Genomic DNA, 16,155 nt, shown 5'->3' with positions numbered 1-16,155 from the left:
ATGAGAGGCACAACTTTGTATCTTTACAGCATATTTGAGTAACAGTGTTTTCCTGCGTAAAGTTAGTGGGGGCTCGTGAGCATCAATGTAGAGACTATGTGCTGGCGACGTTCTGAATGCACCAATTGCAATTCTCAAAGCACTGTGCTGAATTGGATAGAGCCAGCGTAATACACTCTTTCTGGCAGAATCATAGATTGGAGCACCATAATCGAGACTGGACCTGATTAATGCCCTGTATAAACGAAGAAGCGAGGTACGATCTGCACCCCACGTTTGGGCAGATAAAGCTCTGAGTATGTTTAACTTTTTTAGACATGAAATCCGTACATTTTTAATATGATCTAGAAAATTTAACTTGTTGTCAAGGATTAATCCAAGAAATCTGATGTTACTGGTAACTGGGACAAGGATGTTAGAAATTTGAAGTTCAGGATCTGGATAAAGTTTGCATTGTCTACAGAAGTGGATGGCAACTGTTTTCTGCTGCGAGAGCCGATAGCCGTTCAGGCTCGTCCATTGTTGAATTTTATTAAGTGATATCTGAAGCTGTCTTTCAATAGACCTCATGTTTTGAGAATGACAGGAGATGGAAAGGTCATCTGCATAAAGGTAAGTCTCAACTGTATTTGGAAGCTGCTTAGTGATAGAATCTATTCTCAGAGCAAAAAGAGTGGCACTCAGTACTGATCCCTGTGGAACACCTTCTTCCTGGATGAAAGTTGTGGAAAGGGCATGTTGGTATCGAACTTGAAATGATCTCGTATGTAAGAAGTTCTGAATAAATATAGGAAGGTTGCCTCGTAGTCCGAGAAGGTAAAGATCACTAAGTATACCATACCGCCAGGTGGTATCAAAAGCCTTCTCTATGTCTATTGAAACCATTACTAGATGTTCATGTTTGACAAAAGCATTACGGATGGCAAATTCAGCCTTGACCATAAGATCTAGGCATGACCTGTTTTGACGAAAGCCATATTGACTATGGCTCATTAGCTGTTCCGACTCTATGATCCAGACGAGTCTTCTGTGGATAATTTTCTAAAGAATTTTGCTGAGGCAGCTTGAGAGAGATATGGGTCTATAGCTATTCGGGTTGGTTGGATCTTTTCCAGGTTTCAGGAATGCCAAAACTGTACAGTGATGCCAAGAAGCTGGAAAAACATTTTCTAAAAATATGCGACTGTAAAAGACCAAGAGGCAGCGCAAAGCTTTGTCATCAAGATGTTGTAGCATGACATAATAAATCCCATCTGGCCCGGCAGCACCATTGCGGGCGGTTTTAATGACATGTAAAAGTTCAGAATATTGCACAGTTTTGTTATATGGGAGAAGACGAGCAGTTTGAAAATGAATAGCATGCTTTTCTTCAGTGTTTTTAATTCTTTGGAATGAGGTAGGATAGGCTGTTGCTGCTGAGATTTCAGCAAAAGTATTTCCCAAAGCATTAGCTATATCTGCTGGATTAGAGAGATCTTTCCCATTCCAAGAGAGGATTGGAGAAGGTATGATAGGAAACTTACCAGACAGCTGCCTAATTTTTTTCCATATTATTTTGGAATCAGTATTTCTGTGAAAACTGGAGGCAAAACGGGTCCAGGATTCTTTCTTTGCTTGCTTTTGTATGAAGCGTGCTTTTGCCCTTAATTTCTTATAGTTAATGAGATTGACTGTGCTCGGACATTGCCGAAACAAATTCCAGGCTTTATTTTTTGCAAAAGTTGCGGCTAATAGCTTTGGCAAGGGACCAGAATGCTTGGTTACCATTAGGGCAAGAAGCAAGTTTTCAACTCTTATTCTGTTCAAAATCTAGTTTGGACTGATTAATAACTGCTTTACAATTGTTGCGAGCTTTGGTGTAGGCAGAAAATGAAACTGAAGAATTGGAAACAAGCCAATTACGATATGCAACATTCTTCTCTTGAACAGCCTTAGCACATTTATTGGAAAACCAAGGCTTAGATAAAGGATGAGATTTTAGAGGGGAGTGTGGAATAAAGGATTCCATTCCTACAAGAATAATTTAACTGACAGTATCTGAGCAAACGTTGACATCAGAAGTTTTGAAACAGTAAATCAAACAAGGAAAAGAAATCTCGCAGCAAGTTATCCCATTTTGCATTCTTGTGATGCCAAACAACACGAGGTTGGGAATAGTCATGAGATAAAGCCTCTTTTGCAGAAGAGACAATCACCAAGTTGTGATCTGAGGTGCCTAGAAGAACACTCAATTCAACCGTGTACTTAGAAGGGTTGTTTGTGAGAAAAAGATCAAGCATATTGACTGTATTGTTAGAACTGTCCGGTATTCTTGTAGGTAGATGAACAATCTGTGCAAGATCATTAGTAATTGCAAAAGTCTCAACATCTCGACCAACTGGGTCGGTGTGACTAGAAAACAGAAGCCAGCTGGAGTTGTGAACTTTAAAATCACCAAGGAAAATTACCTCACTGTTAGGAAAGCTGGACTGGGAAAAGTAAAGCTGCAAAGAGAGGAAGTCAAAGAGCTCCAAGTGATTAGTGGAGTTGGGAGTACGGTAGAGACAACAGATGAATTTGACAGAATGAGGAGAGACATTTTAAGCCTGAGAAGATCGAAAAGAGGAGATTCCAAATTATGAAGTCTCTGACAGGGAACGGACATATTCACAAGTACCACCTTTAAGGCGAAAGGAATCACACAGAAAATAATTTGGGCAACTGAAATGAGCAGTAGTTGAATCAACTGATAACTGAGATTCTGTCAGAAAAAGTATAAAAGTACATGGGGTTTGGCAGGCTGCAAGTGGAAATGGACATCATTCAGATTAGAACTGAGACCACGTATATTTGTGAAATGAACTAGGAAGTGTTTCGGAGGTTTAGATCTTTTCACAGATAAGCTTGCTCTATTAGTTTGACAATTCATGGTGTATTCAATAGTAAGAAAAAGTGGAGGGGGAACATATGCTGTATGAAGTAACGAAATTTTTGATATGGCACACACATGGTAAGAATATACCCAGATCATTGACGTAATGCGATTTGACAATGTCCCCCCCCCACATACACACTACTCGGACTCTCTCCAATCACTATCTGGCAGAGTAGAAGTAGCAAGATACACTAGCTGATCCGGAAGCCTCCTAAAGGGTTACCAATAGGTTTGGTCCAGTGTACTAACTAGTGACCAGCCTGCGAACACTATTTTAGAGCTGTACCCTCGAAATGTAAGGAAGATTGGATCTTACCATGATGTCCATCATAACCTCAAAAGTCATCAGTCATACTGCATGATGGAAGAGATGGGGAAGGGTTGAATGGAACTTAGTTCTAGAGACTAAAAATGGGTTCCACCACTTCAAGCCTCCAATAAGCAAAGTGGTGGTATTGCACCAGTTGATGAGAGTCATCTACCACCTAGTATTTACTGGTAACAGAGAGGGACGGCATTTCTCCATGTGGTGTGGGCACCACACCTCCACCCCTGCTTACGTTGGTTCACACATGGGTGGTCACACACAGTGTGCTTGTGCATGGTGGTTATACCCAGGATTACCAACAGTCCCACCATCGTGAAGGTGCAAGCATGGTTTCGCTGTCATTTGACCGAAACTTCGCCATACTTCGCCGAAACTGTGTCCACTTGACTTGAGTGTCACCCAAATATCAGTTCCATCAGCGTTTTAGACTCCCAGATAGCTTGTCTGGCATATCTGAATGTCTCAAGACAACCTCAAGGACCTAATGTGTAGTCCTATTCAGGGTACTGTAGCGAGTGGGATAAGTGTGTGAAAAGGATGGCTGAATGTGAATGTCTTATATATGTAGTTTGTTGTACCTGAGTATGTATATAAGAAAAAAGTTACACTTGCAGGTTAAATTGTATACATGTGAGTAAATTCCAGGTCACCTGCGCAAAATATATCATGACTAAGTAAATATTTATGAATAGTATATTTTTTAAAAAAATGTGATTATATGACAGTTGCCAGGTTTAGGTGGCACCTGCACCCTATCTGGCTGAATGATGAATGCAAGATGACAAATGTGTGTGAAAGAATTGCCCTATGTCCTACTATTCAGTCTGCCCCTAAATAATATAAAAAATAAAATTTAAAAAAATAAATATATATGCATACTTGTATATATGTATGTGGGGCAGGTAATTGGGAAAGAGTGGGGGGAAACAGGGGAGCAAAAGCATGCAAATAGTTAGTGGTAGGAGTCAAGGTCACATTTTCACTTTCCTTAGGGATATCAATAAGAGATTTCTAAAGCCCAAGAGTGAATTGTGGTCTGAAAGGCCTACAGATAATGACTCATTAGTGAAGTACATGAAAGGAATAACAAGCAAATGACAGAAGTAGCAGGCTACTGATAACATAGCGTGTTTCGATAATTACAAAAAAATGTATCAGGGGAGTGAATCATAAGAAAATAAAAAGTTTAAAATCAAAAGGATTCGAGCTACTTGTTAGGTTATAGTGCTCATACACAGGGTGAGCCAGGGAAATAGGCAATTTTAAACACTTAATAATTAAATAAAGAAAATTACAAATATGTGTTATATCTTAAAGTAAATAGCATATTATTTTTCTGAAGATAATTCTTGATGTGACCACTGTTTCTGTGCAGGCATTCTCCTAGTTTTCCATGTGTGGTTTCCATGTTGCAGCATAGTATCTCCAAAGAATTCTGGCAATTTCTTCACAAATTTTTTCTTTCAGTTCTTCAATATTGTGTAGGAAATGAGAGTACACCTTGTTCTTTAAGTGCCTCCATAAAAAAGTCACATGCTGACAAGTCTGGGGTCCTTGGAAGCAAAGAAATGTCACCAATTCCTGGAGATGATGTGGTTAAGAAAATGTAGTCATACAGCATCCACTGACATCCAGTCATTATGAGACACAGAACTATCTTATTGAAACCAACTGGCTTCATTAAATTGCAGAAACCTAGTAGCTAGATCATCAATCAAAAAAGTTGCAATCATATTAGCACAGTAGCCTAACATCACAGTTGTTACCCTTCCATTCTTCAAAAAATATGGGCCAATAATGCAGTGGATTAAAGCTACACTGCTATCTGGTCACAGTGCAATGGTTATCAGTGTACACCTGAGTGTTTGCTTTAGAGAGGTGTCCATTAAAGGAGGTTTCACTGTAATAATAATAATGGTGTCATTAGAGGTTATTTACAATTAATATCAAGAATTAGCTCATCCAGTTTGCAATGATATTACTATTAATATGACTGTGTTAAAAAAAACAGAATTCCTCTTCTGGAGAGATGAATTGAGCAAGAGTGAAATAAGTTTAGAAATAGCATAAGTCAAGTTTAGTTTTAATTGTGATGGTTCAAAACAACTTAATCTATCACGTGTTATATTAGTGTGGTTCAATTAATTCTTTCTCATACAATAAATAGTCATATTGTGCCCATCTCCTAATTTAAAAAAAATCTTGGTTTTATATCACCTAAAGCCAGTTAAAGTTTCTTGAAAGATATCTCCTTTACTACCCAAACAAATACAATATAAGAAAGAAAAATAAAAATGAGTTAGGTAACAGTACAGCATTAAATTTCAGGCACATTTGATTTTTATTTCTTAAATTAATTTTTTTTCTTTTACTGTTATTAACTGAAATGTAAATAACTATCTTCTTACCAATTACTAATAATATATACAAATAATTCTTCTCAGTTCACTGTACATACATAACAATGTAATATTCACTCAGCTTTTAATGCTTTATTTATTTCCTCTCGGATTTTTTATAAAACTTCAAATGTGTTGGTCGTTAACACATTTCACAGGAATATTCTGATTTAATAAAATAAACAAATAGCAACACATATCACATTGTAGAATGTAGCCAATATTTTTATATCCTTTGTACCTACTTTTAATAATATTTTATTAAATATTTTAATAAAATATTTTAATTTAATAAAATTAAATTTTATTAATTTATTCATTTTATTAATTTAATAAAATTAAATTAATAAAATATTTTAATAGTGGAAATACATATATTTCAACTGTTATTCAAATGCAACAGAAAATATAATTTATATATGTAGTAAACTAATAACAAAAACAACATACTCTTCAAAAAGCAACAACTTTCATATGTGCACTGCTTATATTTTTGTTCTGAGCATCTGCCATACTGCCCAATTATTCCTCTAATCAGCATATGACAACAAGCATAATATCCAGTATATAAATTACAATACACAGTATGTGATAGCCAAAGTGATAACTGTTAGATCTCTATTTTTCCAATTTTAATTAAATGCGAGATGGCTCAAAAAATACCACAATATAAAATTTAATGAAAATCCATCCTCTTGGCATCAAGCTGTCAGATACAGCTGAATAACAGATAGACAGATGCTCACATGGCGAGACAACGGGCATTTATCACATGCAAACATGCTTAAAACAGAAAGTCCAAAAGAAATAGGAATTCCCGAGGAAACTTAACAATTTAATTATTCTTTTCTGAATGAAATAATATTAAAATGTAACAAATAGAAGCTCAATAAAAGATAATATAATTTTTATTAATGTAAAAAAAAATTGTATTAAAAATTACAAAATATAATATAGATATCAATGGTTTTCTTAAATATAAATGTTTTACCTCAGTAAAAATATTGCTATTATTTCTGTTCAAAAATTTAAATTTCTTAATTTGGTTTCAGATTTCTTGTAAGTATTCTTGTCACCACCAACCAGCCAGGAAATATAGCTGAAAAATTTTAAAACAGAAAAAGAATAACAAGTAAAACTCCAAAAACCAATGAAATGGTATGTTTCTTTGCAGGTTTGGGTTTTAGAGAAAAAAAACTTGAGTGGAAGAAATATTTCAGAACTGAAAACTCTGGAATGCCAATTCTCCTTAATTGGAAAAAGTAGTCACAAATTGAAATAAAATATGAGCAAATTGAAGAAAATGAGTGTCACCTAATGAAGGATAAAATCAATCTGAAAAAATATTGAAGAGGAATTCAGCTGCCAATGCCCCATCTTTTCAAGAGGAAGCTACAAGGTGCTCCAGCAGGCAAAGGATGACCACAGTGTTTCTATAGCCTCTCAACCTAGAAGCACCCGAGTTGAGCAGCTGTAGCTCTAAACAATAAGCAGCCACAATATTTAATATCAAGCAAGATGTTCTGAAGGTAGCAACATTTCAAATAAGTGGGATGAGAAAATTAGGGAAACAAGCCTCACATAACTTCAAGGAGTGTGTGTCAGGGTATTAAACTATAGAAGAAATACTTAGTCTAAAATAGTAAAAGTTTTCAGCTACAGTTCCTGTCTGATCAGTGCAACAAATATATTTATATTTTACCCCAACCTCTAAAACAAAAAAAAATATAATAATTTCTTCTAAACTGTCCTTATAAAAGAGTTATCCATAAAGTCCACTTTTTATTTCAAACTTGAATAAATCTAAACATATTTAATATATTATTATTCAACAGCAGATGAAAGGAAACCAAGTTTTCCACTTATGGAGATTTATAAAATAGTCAGGTTTAACTCAGACCATCTTAGCCTATTCAAGGTTGATGGGCTTCGAGATTTGCCTGCCGCATTCAGATTTACTCAGTCAAGTTCTGTGAGAGGGCTAATGATTCTCATTGTGCACTGTATCATATAGACATTTTAAGTAGGCAGCCTAAAGAACCCAAATATGATTAAGGTGCTTTACTAAACTCTCAGTAAAGAAGCTTAATCATATTTTATTTTCATTTTACCTTTTCATTTCCTTTATTATATTCTAGATCAGTATGAAAAATACAGTAGTGTAACTGCTTTCTTAATATTTCCAGATTGTAAGATAATGATTTTCTTTTTACAACACAAACAACTTCATGAGAGTTCAGAATGAAGACTTGAAACCTCTGTCACAAAGAAATAAATTAAGATATGAATCAAAATAGTGAAGGTGAGTTCCATAAAGTAAATAAGCACTGGCATAGTAAGGTTATATTATTTGTCTTCATAAATTAAAGAGTTCTTCATTAGTACAAAGATGAAGAAAGGGTTCAACTAGTGTTTAGTTATAGAAGTTTTTTGCTTTTTCCTTCCCTTCTTCCCGCCCTCTCTCTTTTTGATTTCCTTACATTGAGAAAAAAAAAAAAGATCAGATTACAAAGGTTGGTGGTCTCCAATTGATAGTCACAAAAAGATTGAATAAATCCATCCATCCATGTACAGCATCTCCTATGCAAAAAAAAAAGGACCTTAAAAACAGCAATCAGCAATCCATTATGCAGAGTTATTTATCACTCGTGGAAGGGCAACTCAGCTGTTCCACGCTAAAAATTGTCTTGTTCAATTTCTAGAATTTCTCAGGAAACAAAAACTGTATAGCAAAATAGCACAGCAAATCAAATTTGCTGTGCTATTTTACTTCTTTTTAAGTTATAAAATGATTGTTCCTAACAATTTAGAAACAATCATTTTATAAGCTAAAAAGAAGTAATGGAAAAACAGAAATATTTCCCACAAATTACAATAAATGTAACTTTATTTGCAGGATAAAATGAGTTATGTTCTATCAGGCTGAATTAAACCAGAGGTTCCCAAAGTATAGGGCATGCCCCTTAGAGTGCACTTGATTCTTCAAAGGGGGGAGGCAACGTTGTTTTGATGGAACACTTTTTTTAAATAAAAAATGGACAATCCCCCCTCCCATTAAATCAGATATACAGGGTGTCTCGAAAATATTGGTACAAACATTTAGGGGAGGTAGGTAACATCTAAAGGAATGTGAATCGCATAGGAACCCATAACCGGAAATGTAACGGGAAAGTAGTAGCAGAGGCACAAGAAGCAGAAATGACACAAGACAGTAATTAGTCGCAAACATTTTTTTTTTTATTTATTTGACATAATATTAACAATGGAGTACGAAATGGATTCATTTCATGATGTTACAACAGATGCTTGAAGGTTCGACCATGAGACGTGATGAATGCGTGACACCGACGCAGCATGGATTGGCGGACACGGTCGAACACACCTGGAGTTTCTTTGACAGTAGCAGTAGCGCAGACGAGTCTCGCCACGAGATCCATTTCCATCTCCACAAGCGATTCATACACAATAGATTTGAGGGCCCCCACAGAAAGAAATTAAGGCTCAATAAATCAGGTGATGGGGACCAGGCAACGGGTCCACCACGGCCAATCCATCGACGCCCAAAACGCCTGTTCAAATGGTCACGAACACACCTTCCATAATGGGCAGGTGCCCAGTCATGTTGAAACCAAATGTTGAGTCTCACATTTGCTGGAACATCGTCAAGTAACCCTGGTAGAACTTGTTCAAGAAAGATCCGATATTTAGCGGAGTTCATGCGGGATGGTAACAGGTATGGGCCGACTAAACAGTCATCAACCATACCTGCCTACACATTTATTGCGAAGCGATGTTGTGCCGCATGGGGGCATGTGGATTGTCATGAGCCCACACATGAGCATTGTGCTGATTGAATAAGCCTTCCCGAGTGAAGGCTTATTCAATTATTGCTATATAATAAGCCTCATCCGTGAACAAAACATAGGCTGGAAAATTCAAGTCTTGAACACTTTCTTGGAGAAACCACTGCGCAAAAGCCACACGTGCAGGATGATCTTGGGGGAGCAGTAACTGAACCCTTTGGAGATGAAAGGGGTGTAAGGAATTGTCGTGCCAGACACACTGTACACTGCAACGAGACACTCCTAAGGCAGAGGCAAAGGTACGTGTGCTGGTAGTAGGATTATTCTAGATGGCGTTCAACACACTTTCTTCCATGGCGGGAGTTCGTATCGAACGTGGTCTGCCTGCACTACTCCTGTTACCTCTAAATGACCCATAATCGCACAAATTTTGATGCACACGTGCAAACAAACGGTGGTCATGTCTGTCTTGGAAGCATTCTCCATAAATTCGTTGAGGGCTCGTCCATTGCCTTCTGCTAATCCATACACTAGGTGCATGTCTGCCAGCTCACAGTTCGTATATCAATGCATGCTTTTCATGCGGCGAGTACTGCTTGAATGAGTAAACCAGAAATTTTCCCTCTTGCGAACTGATTAACAGCGCCGTCTACCGATTACGGTGCCATTTCCAGTTATGGGTTCCTATGCGATTCACATTCCTTTAGATGTTACCTACCTCCCCTAAAGTTTGTACCAATATTTTTGAGACACCCTGTATAGCATATTTTATTTCAGTTTCTGAGATTAAATATATTGAAGTACGCATTAATTTATAATAGTATATAAACTTATAGCTAAATTACGTCAAATCAATTTGAACTTTTTGTTCTTGAGGAATGAAATTTATGAAATATTTTGAGGCATGAAATTTAAGAAATATGTTGGGGGGGGGGAAACAATGTAGAAAAATTTGGGATTATGAAGCAGCAAAATTGGTTTGTGACAAATTTTTTGAGAAAACAAATAAAATTATGAAATATTTTACATAATACAAATTGTCATAAAATTGTCGTTCATCTTTATTTGCATAAAAAGTATGAAATGTACTTTTCAGATATCTTAAATTACAAAAATAATAATAATAAAAAAAAAATGCAAACATCATAATTTATCTACAATTAAAGTTTTATAATCAAACCAAAAATCATTTTTATTGCATCCAATGAAATTTAAAAAATAAAAATCAGTCATAATGTCATGATAATTTTCCAGGAAGGGCCCAAAATCAAAATGGATAAGGTAAATTTTTGAATGGGACTATATGAACAGAAGAGTTTAACTGAGAGAAGGAGGTGGGGGGATGGGGGGGTATTTTACTCTATATTTCAAGCCAAAAGTTATGGTTTCATCTTTCATTTCACTTTAGAGTCAGTATCCCTCCAATTCTATTTTATGAGTTTTTTTTTAAAGACAGTTCATTTCAGATAAAAGGAAACTACTGCCCTAAGGAACTTGAAATGCACATGATTTACTGTCCCCCTCCAATTTTCAAGTTTAAACTGTAATTAGCCAGAAAAATAGTGGGAAAATGAAGGCTCAAGAAAAAACAAATTCTGCCCAATTTATTCAGAACAGAACTGGGGAGGGGGGCTATACAGATTTACTGACAACTTTTGATTTATTAACAATATTTTCCAGGAACCTGGATATCCTTGGAGCCTTACTAGGATATGTGTACAATTTCTTTATGGAGAGCAGTGTAGGAAAGAATCCTACGTAAATTAATACTTGAGCGGGAAAAAAAGATGGCTTGACATATTCACATAAGACAGATGCAAGCACACCTGTTGAATTTGCATTAAGTAAGCTCTGTGTTCAGAACAAATTGCCTTACAACATAAGCATAAGACATTTGCAGGCCTATCTTGACCCTTCATATGTTTTTGCAACAAGCAGGATTTTTTATTATTATTATTATTGTTGTTGTTAGCCATATGGTGCAAGAAAACCTGAGACGTTTGCTGCACCAGCCAAAAAAAAAATTTTTTCCCTTGGGGGGAAGATAAAGAGAAGAATGATAATATCCAGCTCAGGACCCTGGGGGTGCCAAGCCCATACTCACCAGATATGAGCCCCTGTAAAGTGTTTTTAAATAATGCAAAGGTCTTAATGCTAATTGCAGAACAAACTTGGCCATCACAATGGCTCACCTGTGCTACTTTCAAACAATTAAAATGCTATTTGTTTAAAATAAAACACTGCTACAAGACCCAGGGATAACTGGTCCCTCATCAGAGAGCCTCTAGTGACAATACTCAGACAAAACAGTTGTAAAGAAATTGTTCAATGTGAGCTGCCATGCAGTATATCAAGTCAAGTCAAGAGCTTCAAAAGTTGACTTCGAAGGCCTTCATTACAACTTCAATACATAACATATTTAACTAGCACTTAACTTAAAACAAAACACTTAACTTAACTGAAAAAAAAAAAAAAAAAAATCATCTTCACAATGAGTATTTTTTTTTTATTTGGTAATTTTTGGCGCATCGGCTTCTGTGGCCATATTGCACCTCCCAAGGTTTTTGCAGTACTTTGATCCAAGCCCGAGGCAGGAATCGAACCCGCGACCTTTGGGTTGCCGGGCAGGTACTTTACCCACTCGGCTAGCCCGGTCGGCACTTCACAATGAGAGATGGTTGCACCGTTAGTATAAAAATGCAAAATGTTATGCTGCATTTAAAAGTTTATTGAGAGCATGGTCAAATAATTATTATGAATAACCATTTTAATATGATATTCATTCTCCTGTTTTAAGAAAATAAAAAAACTTCAAGAATTCTTAGATAATCAACCATCTTTCTGGAAACAGTCTTGAAACCTACTGAGAACTGCAGGTACTTGTACACTCTGGGAAGGGGGCTTTCAAATACTTTACAAAGAATCTTTTGTTTTTTAGTATTTGTTTAAAATAACTATTCAAGAAAATGGAAGCTTATTATTCATTGCTATATAATGGAATCGCTGCACTTTCCCAGTAGAATCACAAATTTCATAATCAGCGAATCAAAGTTTGTCAGCTTTCTGAGAAATTTTTGACTGTGTGCATTTCAATGTCTGATCATGTGCATGCTTGCTATCTCTCTCTCTCAAAAATGCAGTACAAAGGGTGAAATGAAATTTTCATTTTCCACTTCAGAAATACAAACATTGAACATCAAAGATTATACAATTCCAAAATATAATTGTCAGTTATAAAAATTTCCTTGTATTACTTACCATCGAATTTATTTTATACGAATTTCAAGGTATAAAGTAATCAGGGGGGAAAATATTACCTTTTGGTCTTATTTGATTAACATGATAACCTCCGCAGTTGTTCTGTTTCTTCCAGCCTCTCCAATTATTACATACCGACTCTGGCTCACTGATCCATGAGCACAGAGAATCTTCTTCAAATCTATCACTGTCTTCAAAGGAAAATCGGTCCGTTTCCTCCCAGTCCAACATTACAGTTTTATCAGTCTTCACACTGATCTAATCACGGGTGCTGGTATAAAATTTCCAACCCAAATTAAATATACGTAAAAAGTTGTTCTTAACGAAGTTAAAAAACTAATTTCCGTTTTGTAATCCAAAATGTTCATCTAAATTCTGGATAATTAAAGCCTGCGAAGGCCTACTACAAGGCTTTATATATATTTAACTATATATGTAAGGCATGGTTAAATCAGAATCAATATCCTTCCTACACACGTATATTAAAAGGTGGAATTTTATAACAGTGCTACGAGACTGTGCATAGAGAAAAGTCATTGTACACTGTATGATTTTTTTCAGCCAAAAATAAAGGCAACATGCTTTTTACATTTGACCTTCTGACTAGATATCCCCAAGGCTGATACTTAAAAGATATCCGACTTATCACTTCTCAGCTGGCTCCTTTGTCTGTACTGCAGGGTTCAACAGCTGTCACCTGGGGCAGAAGACGGCTACCTCTTGCCAGCCAGCCTTAGTCCTAGACACGATGATGGCTTATTCTCCAACTTTGAACTGACTATGTCTTCTAATAAATTTCCACTTCCATTAAGGATATTTTACACAGAAGTATTAGGCTGTTGTTTGTGAATCAGATACCGAAATACCGCGATAATGCCAAAGAGTCAACATACATATATATAACTGATAATGATACTAATAATGTTTATTTACAAATGCACCTGGTGAAGGACCACAAAACACTGAACTCTAGCGGCCTCAATATCTAACACTAGCAGTCATTTCAACAACAGACACTAGAGGGATTAAATATTAAAAAAAAATAACTTAAAAAAAAGCAAAATTATATACTGTAGTTTTGATTATTATTATTATTATTATTATTATTATTATTATTATTATTATTATCCATATGATGCAAGGAAGCCTGAGGCTTATGCTGCACCAGGAAAAAAAAAAAAGTTCCCGAGTAACCCTGAGAGAGAGAGAGAGAGAGAGAGTCAAAAGTAGAAGGGAATCACCAAGAAGAGAAGAATGATGATATCCAGCTCAGGACCCTGGGTGTGCCAAGCCCATAATCACCAGATGTGAGCCCCGATTAGGGCAGTGGTCAGGCATTTGGAGGGAATGGTGTGATTTTTTTTTTTTTTTTTTTTTGGCTGATGCTGCATAAACTCATACACTTGCTTTCTTGCATCACATGCCACTACTACTACTACTACTACATCAGACTGTAATTATGTGCATATTTCGGCTGGTATGTTATCTGTTGAATTAAAAAAGCACCTTGTTTCCGGGTGAAGGACCAACAAAAACCACGCAACACTCATCCGAGCCCGACTAACTCAGCCACTTTGTGAAAAAAGAACACAATTAACAAAAAAAAAAAAAAAAATCGTAATGTTGACGGAATTTCACCACAGGTGTTTTCACACCCAGTTTTGCAGGGCAGTGATTATAACCAACGTGCTACGCGTTGGGACTATAGTTCAAACAGGAAATTTTACATACAAACAATCTTTTGTATTTAATGACTAATCATACACGAATGTTTTGCATTTCAAACACACAGGTAACATTGTTGTATTCATGCATCCGCTAAAAACAGAGTATTATTATTATTATTATTATTATTAATAATAATAATAATAATAATAATACTCTGAGTATTTAGACAATTTCAGAAGGTATAAAAAATACACTCAGTGAGCACTAAATTATACTCACATCATTCATAAGAGACTATGCCTCATAGCTCGCGGTATAAAAATCTGAACAGCTTCGTACGCTGGAGAACTGGTAACTGACATCTGGATGTTCAAGTCAAAGTGGTAAAGTTGCAGTTATCGGACGTAGTAAAGATATCACGGAGTTTCAAAAGGTAAGATTGTGGGAGATCGTGTGTCCTGCGATTCCACATCGGAACGGCACATCCTGTTGGTTGCTCACGGCGACCTGTGATTAAGGTGATGTACAAATAATGGTGTAGATTGATTTGATTTGGTAGTTGTTGACGCATCGGCTTCTGTGGCCATATTGCACCTCCCAAGGTTTTTACAGTACTTGATCCAAGCCCGAGGCGGGAATCGAACCCGCGACCTTTGGGTTGCTGGGCAGGTACTTTACCCACTCGTCTAGCCCGGTCGGCGATAATAATGGTGTAGAACTAGTACAGCCTTCTCCTCTCGAGGTGGAATGTAAATTATTAAAACTATTCATTAGGATCACCAGGAAAGTTATTTCATCTATCCAAGTATTTTATGTCAGTAAATTGCATGTGTTCTCTGGTCAATTTGCTTGCTTTTCTGAACGAAAAAGAAAAACCTCAGTTTCTAAGAAGAAAACCTTGCTAATCCCTCCTGAGACAGAGAAGCTCAGCCATGCAGTGAAAAAAGCCGATTAAAGTTCCTCAGTCATCGACGGGATTCGAACCCGAGCCTCTTCCACCCGGTGTGAGGAAGACGGTGATGATACCACAGTGCTACCATGCAGACAACGTGAATGATTATTTTTATTATTATTTTTAAGACATACGAATAATTAACTTCATTTGCCGTGCATTGGATATTATGCCCATAAGTTGCGTGTGTTCTCTGGTCGATTTGCCTGTTTTGCTGAACGAAAAACCTCAGTTTCTGCCGGGAAAAAACCTTGCTATCTACGCCTGAGACCGACTAACTGAGCCACGGAGTGAAAAAAGCCCATTAAAGTTCCTCGCGTCGTCATCGAAGGAATTCGAACCAGGGTTTTTTCCACCCAGTGTGGGGAGAAAGGTGATGATGGCCTTTGCTACCGTGCAGACAGTGTAAATGATTATGAGAATATTAGGGTCCCCTGTAAATGATCATCTACCCATATATCTATTTTGTCTGTCAATTGCGTGTGTTCTCTGGTCGATTTGCCTGTTTGCTGGACGAAAAAACTCCAGTTTCTGGGGGACAGACCTTGCTATCTACGCCTGAGATCGACTAACTCAGCTACGGGGTGAAAAAAGCCCACTAAAGTTCCTCGCGTCATCGACGGGATTCGAACTCATGCCTTTCCCACCCGGTGTGGGGAGGATGGTGACGACACCACTGTGCTACACGTGGAGACAATGTAAATGATTAGACAAGGTGCATGTTCATTGTGAAAGAAGGGTGCAGTGAACTGTACGGGCTCAAAGTCAAATCATAGTGCGTCAGTTGACATCGTCATACACTATGGAGAAGGCAAAAACAATATGCCAAATGA

The 16,155-nt window shown here is 36.8% G+C and overlaps 1 protein-coding gene across 3 annotated transcripts in view; it reads right to left on the bottom strand.

Annotated features, from left to right (window-relative positions):
- The window catches only part of Dora (zinc finger SWIM domain-containing dorado), a 729,579-nt gene extending 715,965 nt beyond the window's left edge, over nt 1-13,614 (bottom strand). For 2 of the 3 annotated variants that reach the window (XM_090389612.1, XM_090389613.1), the window contains exon 1: nt 12,762-13,613. In XM_090389612.1, coding sequence (XP_090245738.1) covers nt 12,762-12,933 — 172 coding nt within the window. In that variant the 5' untranslated portion in view covers nt 12,934-13,613. Of the gene's footprint in view, nt 1-12,761 lie in introns of all 3 variants that reach the window. The other variant, XM_090389614.1, reaches the window with a different exon arrangement.
- Between the last annotated feature and the right edge of the window lie 2,541 nt (nt 13,615-16,155).

Source organism: Mastigoproctus giganteus, chromosome 2, assembly GCF_048544385.1.
Source record: "Mastigoproctus giganteus isolate SK-2022 chromosome 2, ASM4854438v1, whole genome shotgun sequence".
NCBI classification, from domain to species: domain Eukaryota; kingdom Metazoa; phylum Arthropoda; class Arachnida; order Uropygi; family Thelyphonidae; genus Mastigoproctus; species Mastigoproctus giganteus.
Note: the sequence above shows the minus strand (reverse complement) of the source record. Positions and strands in the feature narration are given on the sequence as shown.